At 42.8% G+C, this 14,443-nt stretch overlaps 1 protein-coding gene across 2 annotated transcripts; it reads right to left on the bottom strand.

Moving 5' to 3' along the window:
• Positions 1 to 3,101: 3,101 nt before the first annotated feature.
• Positions 3,102 to 13,575, bottom strand: LOC118095182 (epididymal sperm-binding protein 1). Of its 2 annotated transcripts, none has more exons than XM_035136232.3 (5): positions 13,408 to 13,575; positions 9,359 to 9,505; positions 6,779 to 6,943; positions 5,446 to 5,505; positions 3,102 to 4,059 (listed from the first exon to the last, which is right to left on the bottom strand). In XM_035136232.3, exons 1-5 carry the CDS (start codon positions 13,478 to 13,480, stop codon positions 3,914 to 3,916), a joined length of 591 nt encoding a protein of 196 aa, XP_034992123.3. In that variant the 5' UTR covers positions 13,481 to 13,575; the 3' UTR covers positions 3,102 to 3,913. The 2 variants fall into 2 exon arrangements, with proteins under 2 accessions (XP_034992123.3, XP_088511258.1); XM_088655132.1 differs by having other exon boundaries at positions 3,102 to 4,062; positions 13,408 to 13,574.
• Positions 13,576 to 14,443: the final 868 nt, after the last annotated feature.

Here is a 14,443-nt window from a genome sequence, read left to right as displayed (position 1 = left end):
CGTTTCCCGCTGCTATCCTAGATTGTTAGATATAGCGTAGATTGTCCCCAGGACAGGTGAGGCTGCTGATCCCTTATTTTCAAATCTGAAAGTTGACAGCTATGGTCTCAGCCTAGCGCCCTTCAAAGCTCGGTGCCCTGGCGCCTTGAGCCACTTGAACCAGCGGGTAGAGACTTCCCTGAATTCAACCATTTTTTATTTAAAGTACTGGTAGTTCCATTGAAATTAATGAGCCTGAGTTAGTCATGGTGATTAATTTTAATGGGTCTACTCAGAATAAAAAATAGATAAGTGCAATCCACTGCTTTTTAAACTTCTCATTATTCTGTCTGCAAAAGAGGTCCTTGGAACTTTCATGTCTGCATAATGACGAAAGGAAACTTCTCATTTCCACTGTGGATTATACTTCACCTCTGGTCTTTTGCTGTGTGAAGGAGGCCTGGGGAGATTTGTTTCCCTCACTATGTAATTTAAATTAAGCAGAGTAAAAAATAAATCCATGGGGAGCTTTGCATCCTTAACTACAACCTTGGAGAACTACTTGCTCAACATGATGTCTTATACAGACTGCCAGGAGACACTATACTGCAGCCTTCGCCAATGGCTGGGGCTAATGAGAACTGTAGTCCAAAACACCTGGCAGGAACCACATTGAAGAAGGCTGCTTTACAGCTTGTTGTTGTTGTTTAGTCGTTTAGTCGTGTCCGACTCTTCGTGACCCCATGGACCATAGCACGCCAGGCACTCCTGTCTCGCACTGCCTCCCGCAGTTTGGTCAAACTCATGTTCGTAGCTTCGAGAACACTGTCCAACCATCTTGTCCTCTGTCGTCCCCTTCTCCTAGTGCCCTCAATCTTTCCCAACATCAGGGTCTTTTCCAAGGATTCTTCTCTTCTCATGAGGTGGCCAAAGTATTGGAGCCTCAGCTTCACGATCTGTCCTTCCAGGGAGCACTCAGGGCTGATTTCCTTAAGAATGGATAGGTTTGATCTTCTTGCAGTCCATGGGACTCTCAAGAGTCTCCTCCAGCACCATAATTCAAAAGCATCAATTCTTCGGCGATCAGCCTTCTTTATGGTCCAACTCTCACTTCCATACATCACTACTGGGAAAACCATAGCTTTAACTATACGGACCTTTGTCGGCAAGGTGATGTCTCTGCTTTTTAAGATGCTGTCTAGGTTTGTCATTGCTTTTCTCCCAAGAAGCAGGCGTCTTTTAATTTCGTGACTGCTGTCACCATCTGCAGTGATCAAGGAGCCCAAGAAAGTAAAATCTCTCACTGCCTCCATTTCTTCCCCTTCTATTTGCCAGGAGGTGATGGGACCAGTGGCCATGATCTTGGTTTTTTTGATGTTGAGCTTCAGACCATATTTTGCGCTCTCCTCTTTCACCCTCATTAAAAGGTTCTTTAATTCCTCCTCGCTTTCTGCCATCAAGGTTGTGTCATCTGCATATCTGAGGTTGTTGATATTTTTACAGCTAATGAGAAGTAAATCTCCTCTGTTCTGTTCATTCCTTGGGGCAGATTTGAACAATCATTCACACACACACACTCCAATCTGTTCAGCAAGAGATTCCTCAAAACTCTTCCTCTTCCACCCAGCACCACTTCTGCTTCTATGCATGGGAAGAAATTGTCTGACAACATGTGTTTTAACTGTGCAATCCTAGATTTCCAGTATGCATTTGAATCCGTTCCACAAAATACACATGTTGTGAAGGTAACCCAGGTCTTTTCAGGAAAGGAAGAAAAGCCATATACAGTGGTACCTCGGTTTTCAAACATAATACGTTCCAGAAGGCCGTTCTACTTCTTAAACGTTTGAAAACCAAGGAGCAGAAAATTCAGAAAAATACAGTGCGTACACTCTGCAGAAACCATTTGACTTCTGAGGCACGTTCGAAAACGGAAGCATTTACTTCCAGGTTTTTGGCGTTTGGCATTTGGGTTTGCGTTTGGGTTCTGAAACGTTCGGCAACGGAGATGTTCGAAAACCGAGATACCACTGTATTCAAATTTCAACACAAGCTTTTTGGGGGCACAATAAACTGCAACCCCAACCTGCTCAGGGCCTGTTGAAATGAATGGGAATTTGTGAAAGTATGGCACAGTTCCAGCTCAATTTGATTAGGTTTGTTTCAAGAGAAACTCGTGGTAGCTTGAAAGAAATAGGACACACATTTATCAGGTATTAATCAACAGAGTTATTGAAGGGATTTCTGGCATTAGAGATACAGGCTGAGGACTAGTGAAATGGCTGGAGGGCTAGCCTTGGATTGGACATATCTGAGTTCAAATTTGTCCTCAGCTCTAAAGATTACTTTGGCATATCATTCTCTCTTAGCCTGATCCACTCTACAGTGTAGCTGTGAGGATACATTTGTGTGTGTTTGGGTGGGTCCCTTGACTCCTCTAAATTACTGGGTCTAGTGGGTGTTGGTGTTTAATTTCTGCTTGGAGTACTGAGATTGGCTACCACACACTGAATTTAGCAGTGTCAAAATACAGGCCAAACCAGTTTCTCCATACTCAGGAAATCATCATGGAGAACAAAAGGAAGGTAATGGGAGATTAATCAAGCAGATACTCTGTGTCTGGCAGTAGATGGGTGTGACAGATAGCAGAGTCAAAGCACAGATGGCTAGCCTGTGGGCTAGAGAGAAAAAGTGTCAGCCTGTTAAAGCCAGCAAGTTGAGCAGGGGGACAGAGAGCCATGTTTGATTTCTTTATGGATCCAAGGCTGAATCAATGGGAGAAACAACACCCTATTGGAGTGCAATGCTTTGAACCCCTCCGCCATACGCTCAGGCTGCATATATGTGTAAAAAAAAGCCATACATAATAAATACACTACCATCTCCGCTATGCTTCATTCCCAAAGGAAACACAAAACATGACTAAGTGTCTAGACCCCTGGAATTTTGCACTGCTCTGAGATTGGGGTGGCATGTAATGCACGCACATAGTTGCCTTGAGCTGCATGGATGAACAATGAGATACAGATGAGACAGACTGATGGTTAGAATCCAGTGGTCATCAGCAGCTTGCAAATCACTACAAAACCACATAAGAGAAACTGAAGACACTTTGCCAAGATGCCAAAAGATGTTTTATGCACTGCATTTTTGTTAGTTCATTTTAAGTATATAAAAGTAATTAAAATTGTTGTAACACTGATAACACAGCTGACAAATGGGGCTTAAATCTCGCTCAGTTTTCTGGAAAGAGATGCACAGAGCCATAGCAAGGAGATCCCTTTTTGCTAAACATCAGCTAGGTGAACGAAAGCAGGGACTTCTCCATTCCCCTGATAAGAACCTGGCCCACTGAATCAAAAATATTCCCCACTGATCCAGGAGAGACATGTTTTGTTGCAGCTGGGGCAGATGAAGGAGTCTGGGTGTGCTACTGTACTGTGGAAGAACTAATAAAACAATCCAGTATAGACCCACTACTAATGCACTATGATTATTACACCAACAACATGCTGCAGAATACACCGGTCTGGTGAGGCCCAAAGATTGCTTGTAGGTTGCAGCCTATATCAGCAATATGACCCTCATTCTATGTTTTCTTGAGGTGCACAGAATCACCACCCACTGGCGGACGAAGGTGAGGCGGGGGGAGTGGGCCGCCCCAGGTGCCATTCCGGGCGGGTGACATCGCAGCAGCGCCGCCCCCCCAGGATGCCCGACGCTCGCCACGCACCCCCAGCATGTGTGCCACATGCCCCCTGCCCCACGACGCACAACGCGTGCCCCCACGATGCACACCAGTCACGCCCCTGCCTGTTCGCCGCTCCGGGTGCTGGAGAATGTTGCTTCACCACTGTCCCCACCACCACCACCACAACTTTTCTGCTAATTTGAAAGCTCCATACTGACAGCCAGCAAAGGAGCTTGAGAAGAATCAGAAGGATGAGGCAGGATCTTGGATTGTCATTTCTTGATCCTTTTCATGATCTTCATCTCTACTGTATTCTTTGGGCAGGATGTTTCCATGCTTTCCATTATCTAACCTTTTCAGCCCCCTGGAAGCTACAAGGCAATGAGGATCTGCTGGGAAAGAAGAAGCAAAATGTTAGACTCGTGATTTATTGATTTATTCATTTGGTCTCTTTGTTATTCATTGGTGTGTTGAAAGTTTGAGAGAATGCTTAGACCAGGGGTAGGCAACCTAAGGCCCGTGGGCCAGATGCAGCCCAATTGCCTTCTCAATCCAGCCCACGGATGTTCCGGGAATCAGTGTGTTTTTACATAAGTAGAATGTGTCCTTTTATTTAAAATGCACCTCTGAGTTATTTGTGGGGGCTGCCTGGTGTTTTTACATTAGTAAAATATGTGCTTTTATTTAAAATGCATCTCTGGGTTATTTGTGGGGCATAGGAATTCTCCCCCCCCCAAAAAAAAAAAAAATTAGTCCGGCCCACGAAATGGTCTGAGGGACGGTGGACCGGCCCATGGCTGAAAAAGGTTGCTGACCCCTGGCTTAGACAGAGGAGGAATTTTTTCACCAGAAGACCAGAGTGTGTGAACAAATTCCTGGAGGACAGAGCAGAGATGACTATGAGGCAACAGGAGGCAGCCACATTGGATGGAAGAATCTGGGCATCAGGAAAGAGATTTTTTGTTGTTGTTATCTGTATTTTTCACCTTCTGTCTCTTAAATTTACTATAACCTACCAAGACAATTTCTGTGGTGAAAGACTGTGCTACATGATACACACTTGCCAGTTAAGAATAATGCTCCATGCACCAGTTAGAGTCAAGTTTATGGAAATTCATGTCATAATTAATTTGTCATTCCTTAAAATGTCTCAGGACTCTTAGCTGTTTCTGTTTTTTGCTGTAGCAGGCTACTGCTCTTACACTGTAAGTACATTTTTATCAAATACCACATTATTATTAAATTTTATTCCAAATGGTTTAAATTATAAATGTAGCTCAAAAGTATTTTCCAAATGTTTTTTTTTGTATTTTCCAAATGTTGTTATCCAGTTTCCTTGTTATATTCTGAAAATATCTCCAAAATATAAAAATTCCTTGGTATCTGAAGAAGTGTGCATGCACACGAAAGCTCATACCAATAACAAACTTAGCTGGTCTATAAGGTGCTGTTGGAAGGAATTTTTTTTATTTTGTTTCGACAATGGCAGACCTACACAGCTACCTACCTTTTTCTCCAAAGTATATCATTTCATAGATTTCTGTCCTTTTCTGAACTTTGCTCCCTGATTCTGTTTTGAGACGTGCACAGCCTGAGAATAAGATACTGGAGCCAGTCACAGCTCACAGCTATAAACAATCTGGATCCAATAGCTGGGATAGTGGAAGCACGCTGGGCTTTTCAATTAATTTCTTGCATAAGAGGAACTCTGCTGAGTCAAATCAAAAGCCTATCTAATCTAGTTTCCCAAAGCAGCCATGCTTTCATGTTCTTACCTGCAGGGTCACAGTAAGCCCTTTCCTGAGTCACATCAGATTTAGACTTCCCAATAACTACTAAAAATGAAAGAAAGAGATCAACAACAACAACAGCAACAGCAACAGCAACAACAAATTTATTTGTACCCCGCCTTCCCCAACCAGAGCCAGGCTCAGAGCAGCTAACATCATATAAATAACACAGGATACATAAAAACAGGCATCAATTAATTAAAATACATCTTAAAATTAATTCAGACAAATTAAAATCTGGACAAATGGCAGTTATCAGGTTAAGATTGAGAGAGGTTAATACTTTCCAGGACCAACTGTTTTCACTGATCATATAAGGACCTGTGAACAGGCTGGGAAGCCTCCTTCATGCTTGTTCTTATACAAAGGAAAATATCAAAGGCCAGGATGAGAGATATTTAAAGGGAAGAGATATTTAAGGGATAAGATATATTTAAAGGGAACGACCTGTATGACCACAACGTAGTTTCTGCCTTATCATCTTAATGTACAAGATGGGTTGAAACGGTTGAAAAGAACTTTGTTTTTTTATTTAAAATATTTCATCCTGTTTTTCATTCCAAGATCTCAGGGTGAGGAAGAATAAAACCTCATCGCTGGCTGGGAGCAGCAGCATGTCCCTTAAATCACCATGAACTCATAATAAAAGGAAACCAAATAAGCATTAGTTTGGGGTGTCCTTCAGATATGGTTGGGCTCCAAATCTTATCTTCTCCAGCCAACATTGCCAATGCTCAGGGATGATGTGAGTTGTATCCCAACAACTGTGTGTGTGTGTGTGTGTGTGTGTGTGTGTGTGTGTGTGTGATAGGTTGCTTAAAGGTAAAGGTAAAGGGACCCCTGACCATTAGGTCCAGTCGTGACCGACTCTGGGGTTGCGCACTCATCTCGCATTATTGGCCGAGGGAGCCGGCGTACAGCTTCCAGGTCATGTGGCCAGCATGACAAAGCCGCTTCTGGCAAACCAGAGCAGCACATGGAAATGCCGTTTACCTTCCCGGTGTAGCGGTTCCTATTTATCTACTTGCATTTTGACGTGCTTTTGAACTGCTAGGTTGGCAGGAGCTGGGACCAAGCAACAGGAGCTCATCCTGTCACAGGGATTCGAACCGCTGACCTTCTGATCAGCAAGCCCTAGGCGCTGGTTTAGCCCACAGCGCCACCTGGGTCCCACGCCTTCTTTCTAGGCATATGCTATATCTTGCTGGTCTTACTTAGACCAGCAGTTACCATCTGCTGCTTGTTGCTTTGCTTTGCTTCCACTCTAGTAGTGCAGAAGGTTCCTAACCATGAAGCTGGTTATTGTGGGCAGGCTTACTAGTATCAGCACAGTAGCTCCATTTTCCATCTATGTCATAGCTCCTCGTTGTTGCACACCAAAATTTCCTGGGCATGACTTCTTCATCTGTGCAAGTATAGAACAGCCTCCCCTTGTAAACAAAGGGGAATACGCAGGGCTTTCCATGAGAGTTGCCACCATACTCTGTTTGGAGAAAAGAATTATATGAGGCAAATGTTATGACACCAGTTTAATGCAGAGTCTATGTGCTTCACAACACACTGGGACAAACAGATTTCAGCATATTTAGGACTGTGCTGAATTATGACTACAAATGTTTCATTGGTAGTTTGGCATAAACTGTAGACTGAGATGGGTTCATAGTTGCACCCAACATTCATAGATAGCTAAGCTGGGAGGACCATTACACATAATATTCTCCAAGAGAGGGCTGATGTTCTCCAAATTCTCCAAAAGATTAGGCAGAAGTTGAAAAATAATATATTCTAAAATTGACCAGACTTTTCCCCCGAGAAATTTCAACTCAGATCTAGGTAATTGTGGTGGTTCACTCCACCTGCACAGAACCCCCAGACGTTTGACGGTCCGTTGGTGCCTGCACCAACCACTGATCAATTACCCGCTGCCACTAACTAGCATATGCCTGATAATCTCTTCATTCACTCCAGTCAGGGATAATGTTAGAACCGACTGTGTTTATTGAAGTTCAGTACATAAGCATGTGGTTTCCAAATGAATAGTTCTTATTATCTTTAATAATAAGTCTTATACTGGCCTATACCGACAGTTTTTAATCAATCACAGTTCCAGACTATCTCTCCCTTCTTCTTACCTCACTACCTCTCTCTCCCCTCAGACTCTCTCCCCCTGCCCCTCTCAGAACTCCCTGCCACCCTTCCTCAAACCTCCAAAAAACCAAAAATAACCCTCCTCTTCCCAGGGTGGGTTTATATAGTCCTCCTAACTCCGCCCCCATGGGTTCTAACTGGCTAATCCCTTTAACTCCTTCTATGCTGTCCCTAAATTTGGGGGTGATCGTCACAGTAATACCTTGTGTATCTTCTGCTAACTCCTTGGATATGTTAACTGAGATTGCTAAAAGATATAGTTGTAAACAAGCAATGGGAACTGATAGTAATCTTATTACTTCTGCCAGAGATGAATTAGCATACAAATGAAATAGTATGGAAGATTTGCAGATAGATATCTGCTTAAAATGCCTGTTGGGTACATGTTACAATGAAGCTCAAAACACTGTGGCCTGGTTCTCACAAAAAGCAAACAGTAAGCCTGTTTATTGGCTGTACCACTTCAGACTAGAATGCCAACAATAGAATGCCAACAATATACTTGCATTTTGACATGCTTTCGAACTGCTAGGTTGGCAGGAGCTGGGACCAAGCAACGGGAACTCACCCCGTCACAGGGATTCGAACCGCCGACCTTCTGATCAGCAAGCCCTAGGCTCAGTGATTTAACCCACAGCGCCACCTGGGTCCCTTCAGACTAACTTCAGACTAATTGAGCCCAAATTACATCATACTAAAATTAACCAAAGTCATCCAGCAAATTGCAGAAACCAGACTTGCATAGAAAGTTCCATTCTTGGGCAAGTTCTTCTGAACTTACATTGGATTCTCAAACCAAAGTGTTTCTGGATGATATAAAACTAAATATAATTAAACAAGCCCCTCTCTCTAATGGCTGTCTGCAACACTACAAACACCACTTGCTTTCCAAAAATCTTGGTCACACCACCAGCCTAATCTGACTGTTAATTATCTTGATGCTGCTCTTATCCTATTCATAAAATTAGCTTTTGTTTAATATATTTTTATCACATTGTTTCACATTGTTTTGAGGTTGCTTTGTTCCATTTGTTGTGGGTGAAACAAGAGGAGAGGAGGAGAGCAGTTCTATGCACACTTAGCAGATCACTTTGCTCTGCAGTAGAGGGTGTACTGCAGATACCATCTCATCAGGACTTCCTTTCCATATGGTATAGAAACCAGGCCTTTAGGGGAGTGATACCTATCCTTTGGAACTCTTCTCTTGTGAAATATTGGACTGCTGTCATCTCTATTGTCTTTCTGCTGCCTATCGAAGTGATTGTCTTTATCTGTATCAAAACGTGTCTCTCTCATATTGGTCTCCAGAGCCATAGCAGGCACCGTAAGCTCTCCCAACGGTTTGACTTCATCCCTGAATTCATGGTGTCTTCCATGGACTCACGAGACAGACGAATGCCAACAATAAAAATCTGCATTAGATTTCAAATGGTTCTTAAATATATGGAACAGTTTTAAATTATTTGTATAAATGAAATTGTATTTGCATTTGTATAAATGAAATTGTTTGTACATACAGAATTGTTTTTAATTGTTGGTTATTTTTATTTGAAATTGCTTCAAGATCTTTTTAGGGAAGCTGCCTGATGGGCAGAGTATAAATCGTAGTAGTAGTAGTAGTAGTAGTAATTCAAAAATGAAGTCAAATAAATAAATCCCATTGAATTCAGTAGAATTTACTTCTTAGTAAATATGTGTGTGTGCATACGCTTCCTTCACTGAGTTTTTCACACTCTGGCGATGTGCTTACCTGTCTCATAGCAAGACTTCCAGTGGTGGTCTTTGTCATAGGAACTGGTTGTGGCACACCACAACCGATGGAGCTTGGATCCATCCTTGGTGCAGGTATGATATGTCTTGTTTTTATAGATAAACGGGAAGACACAGGATGAAACGTCTGAAACAGTTGAAGAAAATGGGTAAAGACCATTGTGATTTAAATTTAGTAGGTCCTATTATTTTAATGGTGTTTTCCACAACTTTGTAACCCGCAAAAAAAGAGTATGGTGTTGAATTCCAGATATTAAAGAATTTTTGTAACTGGCCCTTGAACGTCAGTATCATTTTTACTGAACCCTGAATAATTCCTTCCTCTTCAAAAATTGGAAAAAAACACCATGAAACATACAATGTAAACTTAGGAAGTCACAAGCATTTTGGGGGGGGGGGAGTTCACTGACTTTGGGAAGATAAGAAGCTGTTACACTGCACTGAGCCAGACCACAGTTGCATCTAGCTCAGCACTGACTAGTAGTCTCTCTCAAGGATTCCAGGTGCAGATTTCTCCCTGATCTACCTGGAGATACTGGAGTCTGGACTCAGAACCTTCTGCGTGCAAATCAGATGCTTTACGGCTGAGCTATGACCCTTCCCAAATGACATTTCTCACAATTAATTAATATTGGAGCTGTGGGGTAGTAAGCAGCATTTGTATACCAATATATACAATATATTGTATATATTATTGTATATATTAAAGGTAAAGGTAAAGGGACCCCTGACCATTAGGTCCAGTCGTGACCGACTCTGGGGTTGCGCGCTCATCTCGCATTATTGGCCGAGGGAGCCGGCGTATAGCTTCCAGGTCATGTGGCCAGCATGACAAAGCTGCTTCTGGAGAACCAGAGTAGCACATGGAAACGCCGTTTACCTTCCCGCTGTAGCGGTTCCTATTTATCTACTTGCACTTTGACATGCTTTCGAACTGCTAGGTTGGCAGGAGCTGGGACCAAGCAACAGGAGCTCACCCCGTTACAGGGATTCGAACCGCCGACCTTCTGATCAGCAAGCCCTAGGCTCAGTGGTTTAACCACAGCGCCACCTGGGTCCCTCAATTAATTGTAGATAACAATTAATTAATTGTAGATAACAATTAATTAATTGTAGATAACAATTAATTGTATATATTAATTAATCGTATAAATTAATTAATTGTAGATAACAATTAATTGTATATATTACTCAGTGCTTTTTGTCGGGGGGAGGGGGGACACAGGGGGACTCATACCCCTAAACATTTTGTGATTCTAACAGGAGAAGAAACTAAAATATATATATATTGTTTCTTCTCTAGCACGGTGAATCATCAGTTCCTTTGCTACTCCCAATGGTTGCTTCATTTCCTTTCCTGGAGTTTCCTGAGTCTCAGATGGAAGTGAGCATTTAATGTATGAGCAGTGTGGAATGTGAATGTGTGGTGTTTTACTGATGAAAGTCAGGAAGATGTTAATGTACACAACCTCATGCCAATGTGGAAGTTACTATGAACTGTCAGCTGTGTAATATGAGGAAATGCAGGTTCTTTGTACTTCTGTCCATTTACTGTATTTATTTTTCCCAATTTGAACTATAAAATGGTGGTTTTCTTGAGTCACAATGAGAATATCCCTAATTTTTTTAAAAAAGAAAAAAAACACTGGGTCTACTGACGGTAACTTGCCAGGCTTAGGGTCATGACAGGAGGAACAATGAACGTGTCCATTCAGAGCACAAAACCAGTGTAAATCCCACACTAGACATGACTAGGAAAACTACATAAACATAAGAGCCATTATCATAAGATATGATAGCCATCTCTAAAGGGCTGTCAGGGAAGGTGGAACAAGCCTGTTTTCTCCTGCTCCGAAGGGCAGGACCTGAACCAATGGGTTCAATAGAGGAGATTCTGATGAAACATCAGGAATAACTTTCCGACAGTAAGAGTTATTTGACAGAGCTAGCTGCCCCCGGCCCCCAGGCTGTGTACTCAGGGGGCGGGGCTAGCCATCTGTGGAGGCGGGGCTAGCTGCCAGCAGGGGCGCCCCCCACGGCAAGCCATGAGCGTCTATGGGGTGCCGCCCGTGGTAAGCATCCCAGGGGGGCGGGGGCAATGTCACCCCCTCTCAGGGATGACACCTGGGGCGGCCCACACCCACCGCAACCCCCTTCCTCTGCCAGTGCTCCCTGGGAAGGTGATGGACTCTCCTTCATTGGAGATTTTTAAGCAGAGGCAAGATGGCTCATGGTTGAGATTCCTGCAATGCAGAGAATTGGACTAGAATACCTTCAGCTCTGTTCCAGCTCTACAATTCTATGATCCAATGAATGCCTTCTCATAAAGCTATGGTATAACTGCATTTGCATATAGTATCAAAAATGATATTGTGGAAAAGTTATTGGTGGACTCCAAAAAAGAAGTCCAAGAATTCAGAGGATTCTACATTTTTATTTTGATTATTATGTATGTGTGAATGTAAAATCAAATGGTAAGATGGAAAAAATATATAAAATAAAATAAAAAATGATATTGTGGACCTGGGAAAGGTATGGGAAAGTGCCTGCAAAACTATCCTTGGGGAGGGGGGACCCCTAAGTGTTTGGAGACCTTGAGACAACAAAGAAGGAGATATAGTAAACATTATGTAGAATGTGGAAACACAGGATAGAGAGCAGTTTTAAATCTCTCCTGTATAATGCTACGTAATACTCAGGGTCATCCAATGAAAGTGATTGGCAGGTGTTTCAGGACAGATAAAAGATAGCACATCATTATATCAAGCATAATTAATTTTACAAGGTGATAGCCATTAACTTCAATGACTTTAACAGGAGATTAGACAAAGGTGATGGAGGGAAGCACCACCAACTACTTTTAGCCATAACAATTAAATGGTGGGGAGTACATGGATGAGAAAAGGGGGCTCTCTGCATGTTCCACCCATTGCCTTATGAAAAACAATTGCCTGACCAATACTGAATGGAGTACAGTGGTACCTCGGGTTACAGACGCTTCAGGTTACAGACTCTGCGAATCCAGAAATAGTACCTTGGGTTAAGAACTTTGTTTCAGGATGAGAACAGCAATCGTGCTCCGGCAGCGTGGCAGCAGCAGGAGGCCCCATTAGCTAAAGTGGTACCTCAGGTTAAGAACGGACCTCCAGAACGAATTAAGTTCTTAACACGAGGTACTGCTGTATGCTGAATCAGACTTGGTCTGATCCAGCAGTGGTCATTTTATGTTTTTCATGCACTATCATTTGCAAATCAGCAAAATAAAAAGTCAAATGCCATGCATCCTTCTGCCTTAACCGGTCTCTTTGCCATCCCCTCCTACCATACCATGCAGGGGGAACTTCGTGTGGGGCACTGGCATGGCACTGTCCTCACAGTGACTGCTGCTTTTTAGTCCTTCTCCTCTTCAGTCACTTCTCACTCAAGAAGGCAGTGGATGGGGATGAGAAGAAACAGAGCAGAGAGTGTACCTATATGGGCCACCAAAGGAACTGGAAGGAATGGGTCAAGGAGATACAACATGGTTCCTCAGAAGCCACACCTGTCAAGCTCAGTAGCAAAAGAGACATTGCCTCCTCAGCCCATAGCACCACTATTCAGCATTACATAACACTTCCTGCTCAGTATTGCCCTGATTCTTCTTTCAACTTTGCTCACTGGCCTTGTTCCACAGCCCAGGCAAGGAAAGCATCTTCTGTACCTAAAACAAATGCTTCTTTTCCACTTCTACCCTATATATACTAACAGTACAATCCTATGCAATCTTACTCAATAGTAAACCTCACTAAATCCCCCAATAAACAGATGAGAACATGATGTTGCTCTTTTTTTAAAAAAAAGTTTTGATACTCCATACGACTGAGTGCCACCAGGAAAAAGGCCATTGCTTCTGAGTCAGCATGTTCTCCACAGCTTCTCTCACAGGACAGGAGCTTCCAATCTTAAAGTAAAGAAGCAGGAAAGAAGAAAACGGAAGGAGGGAGATAGTTCCTGCTGTGCAGTGTTGGGGAGGCAGAAAGAAATTCTTACCTGGACGGGCTGCACTGAAGGAGGGTAAAAACAGGACCCAGGTACAAACTAGGAGTTGAGTAATGAACCACATAGTTGCTGATCACTCCAGAGTTTGAAATCCCTGTGATTCTTTGTGGTGTCCTCTTTTTAGCACAGTCTCCACACACCCTTAATTACGGTTGCAAAACACTGCACTCCATAAATAGGCATGACACTCATACCAGACAAAGGTATGAATCAAATACTAAACACTGGGACAAGAAACTCAAGAGAGGTGTGTATGTGCCAATCAGCTGGGCTGGGCCATGACAAATTAGCTCTGGTCTTTTCTCCCCTTTCCTGTATCCCTGCACTGCTTTGGCATGGGATTTCCCACATACGTAATACTTCTGAAATTGCAATGAGCAAATAATTAATGTTAGGTCTGAGCTATAATTCATTGCTAGCTGCAAAGCCCTGAAGGCAACACCTCAGCTTCAGAAGTATGGCACTGCCATTGAGAATTAGCAGTTTTGTTCTGGGAGTGGGGAGTAGGGCCTTTTTAAAAAACTGGAACTCACCGGAACTGAGTTGCAGCACCTCCCAGGTGGGCGCCAATGCTAATATAAGAGAACAAAGGAGATGTTCCTTGTGATTTCCAGCACCTCTTTTTTTGTGGAAAAATAGCACCGGTGGGGGTGGGGGTGTGTTATATTCCTGACAAACTGACTCTCCACACTCCCTTCAAAGACCTCTATCATTGCTGAAAACTATTAGCAATTCCAAGACATGTAACCATGGGTGTAGCCGGGGTGGGGGGTAGCACTCCTAAATTAACTAAACAAAAACACTTAACTAAAATTAGAAATCATCAGAATATTTGAAATTGAAATGCTTGCTGAAGTCACTTGGATGATGTTGTGGCGCATTCTAACAACACAACTGGCAACACAATTGAGAGATAGGGCGTGGTTTCCACGAACTGATGGAAATATTTTCTGCTTCCATTAAAAAAAAAAAAAGATTCTGCTCGTCTCTGGGGTTGCTATATTTCAAAAAGTAAAAACCAGGACAC

The sequence above is a fragment of the Zootoca vivipara genome, chromosome 12 (assembly GCF_965207765.1).
Source record: "Zootoca vivipara chromosome 12, rZooViv2.hap1.1, whole genome shotgun sequence".
NCBI classification, from domain to species: domain Eukaryota; kingdom Metazoa; phylum Chordata; class Lepidosauria; order Squamata; family Lacertidae; genus Zootoca; species Zootoca vivipara.
The sequence above is the reverse complement of the archived record's forward strand: the minus strand, read 5'-3'. Positions and strand labels throughout refer to the sequence as shown.